General features: G+C 47.7%; 1 protein-coding gene across 1 annotated transcript in view; it reads left to right on the top strand.

Moving 5' to 3' along the window:
• The first annotated feature begins 566 nt into the window (after positions 1–566).
• Positions 567–2510, top strand: part of LOC109514985 (nuclear factor 7, ovary-like) — a 6575-nt gene continuing 4631 nt past the window's right edge. Inside the window, exon 1 of the mRNA XM_019868485.1 lies at positions 567–848. Coding sequence (XP_019724044.1) covers positions 582–848 — 267 coding nt within the window. The 5' untranslated portion in view covers positions 567–581. The remainder of the gene's footprint in view (positions 849–2510) is intronic.

Below are 2510 nucleotides of genomic sequence, written 5' to 3'. Positions count from 1 at the left end.
GTTTTAAAGTGCTTCCCTGGGCCCTCCTAGATTCCTATTCTTTGCCCGTGCCCTCGGTGAATTGTACACGAAGCAAACTCTGAATGAGAATAATGACGATAAAAGATAGAGCGCAACAGCTCTGATCACAAGCTGCAATTGCAGACTGCTGAGCGCCAACAACTTCCGGTGACGTAATCACGCGCCATCGTAAATTCAAGATTTCCCTGCTTTATTTTATTTAAATATTTTTTTTGTGAATATGAGACTGATAGGATGATTAGGGTGTAGCGTACATTAACACAAAAAAATCTTACTAACATGTACAAAGACACAAAAATGGTTTTGTTTTTTTTCGCCTCGACACTCCTCGGATCTACTTGGGACCTGTCTTAGATCTACCGGTAGATCAGGATCGACGTAATGGGCACCCCTTTGATCTAGATCAAAGCTCTTTGATGTGTTACGTACGTCGAGTCAGCGCTGATTGGTTGAAGCCAAAAGACGCGCACGTTCGTACATGTTCGCGCAGACGCACGCACAGCAGAGAGAAGCGGACTATCGGCTGTTGAGTCGCGTCGCTACGGGAGAAGTGAACAGATATGGCTTCTGCCTCTTTCAAAGACGATTTGACTTGTTCAATTTGTCTGACAATTTTTACCGATCCGGTCACTCTTCTCTGCGGCCACTCTTTTTGCAGAAAATGTCTGACAAGCTTTTGGGGGACACAGCACCAATGTCCGCAATGTATGGCGTCGCTCGCCCGCACCGAGGAAGGTTTACGTACGAACTTGCTCTTGCTCAGTCTTGCTGAAAGAGCCAAACAAACAGACGTGATCGACAAAGAGCACATTACAGCAAAGGCTGAGGTAAAGTATGCCAGGGCAAGTATTCACTCATTGTAAGCGTTCACCACGCTTTTTACTTGTGATATGTCGCTTGTGTGAGGTTCTCCGTCTCGGCAAATATGGGCATTGCTTTGATGGTCACTCCAAGAAAAAAAAAACATTCAAAAAATTATTATTTAATATTTTCTTAGTTATTGGGACACTTAATAACAAAATATATATAAAAATTACATTTATACGCCCCCTAGTTTTTATAATATGAGCCTCGAACAAATGGTTGAGATGAACGTTGATAGTAACAGATTTGATAATGTGCTATAGCAATTAAATCCTTGTTTATAACCTTCAAGACAAAAAGTAGAGAGGGAAATGGAAAAAAAGGAACAATTAATGTCACGTATGTTCATTTTATTTCAGTAAAGAAGCTTTGCTCACACATATGGGGTTATTTTGCATTGTCCCTCTCTCTGTTGACAAAAAACTACTTGGATGATTTCAACTTCTCACCTGTACGGTCTGCAATTTTCCAGTAACTTAACTCTGAGCTCTTGCATTGAACAAAACCAAAAATTCAAACCATTCTCTCAGTGAAATAAATGCAAATACAAAATTTAATGAACCATGGGTACTCTATTTTATGACATCACATCAAAGCGGGTATTTTTATGACATCACGTCAAAGCGTGATGCAGAGTTCCAGTAGTCCTCCATGGCTGTAAAGTCAAAAACACCCATGAAGAAGGAGCATTTCAAGGAAATCTTCAATCTCTGCAGGATTAGTCTTGATTGGATCCCCCAGCTCTTGGGCAGAGTAAAATTTGATTGATGAGCAATATGTTGAATCATCTTGTCACTGAAGAGCATTTTGAAAGACTGAAAGGGTGTCTTGAACGTGGGCGGCCCGGTGGAACAGTGGTTAGCACGTCGGCTTCACAGTGCAGAGGTAGGTACTGGGTTCAACTCCAGCTCCGGCCTCCCTGTGTGGAGTTTACATATTCTCCTCGGCTTCGCCTGTGTTGGTTTTCTCCGGGTACTCCGGTTTCCTCCCACATTCCAAAAACATGCATAGCAGGCTGATTGAACACTCTAAATTGTCCCAAGGTGTAAGTGTGAGCGCGGGTGGTTGTTCGTCTCTGTGTGCCCTGCGATTGGCTGACAACCGGTTCAGGCTGGCGCGAGGAGCACTAGCCGACCCAGCCAGGCCGGTCAACACACTGTGGTCCACGGATCGGCCGCCGTTTCTGCCATTGTCTCTGCGTGGCCAGCGGGAGGACGAACAAAAGGAGGTGATGCCCCTGGATCGAGGTGGAAGCCCCGACGAGATCTGTGGCGGATGCACCTCCGGGAAGGACGAGGAGCGACGCCCAGGAAGCGGTGCAGTGCAGGCGGGGAGCCCGACCACCGGAAGTGGAGCCCAAGAAGCCCCGCCACTGAGCACCGCAGCAGTCCCCCCCACGGGCAGACGGAGGAGCGACAGGACGGTCCACAGCAGCGTAGCCCAGACACAGGCCCCGTCGCCCCCCACCACGGGGCGCAGAGGAGCGGAGAAGGCACGGAGCACCGTCCGACAGCCGAACAGGCAGGACGCCGCGACAGCGCGACCGAGGACAACTGTGCGACGACCGACGGTCCAAAACCACAACGAATTGCGACAGGAGGGGAGGGTTGCTCCCATGAAGAACA

This window comes from Hippocampus comes, unplaced genomic scaffold (assembly GCF_001891065.2).
Source record: "Hippocampus comes isolate QL1 unplaced genomic scaffold, H_comes_QL1_v1.1 scaffold41, whole genome shotgun sequence".
In the NCBI taxonomy this organism is placed as follows: Eukaryota; Metazoa; Chordata; class Actinopteri; order Syngnathiformes; family Syngnathidae; genus Hippocampus; species Hippocampus comes.
The sequence above is the reverse complement of the archived record's forward strand: the minus strand, read 5'-3'. Positions and strand labels throughout refer to the sequence as shown.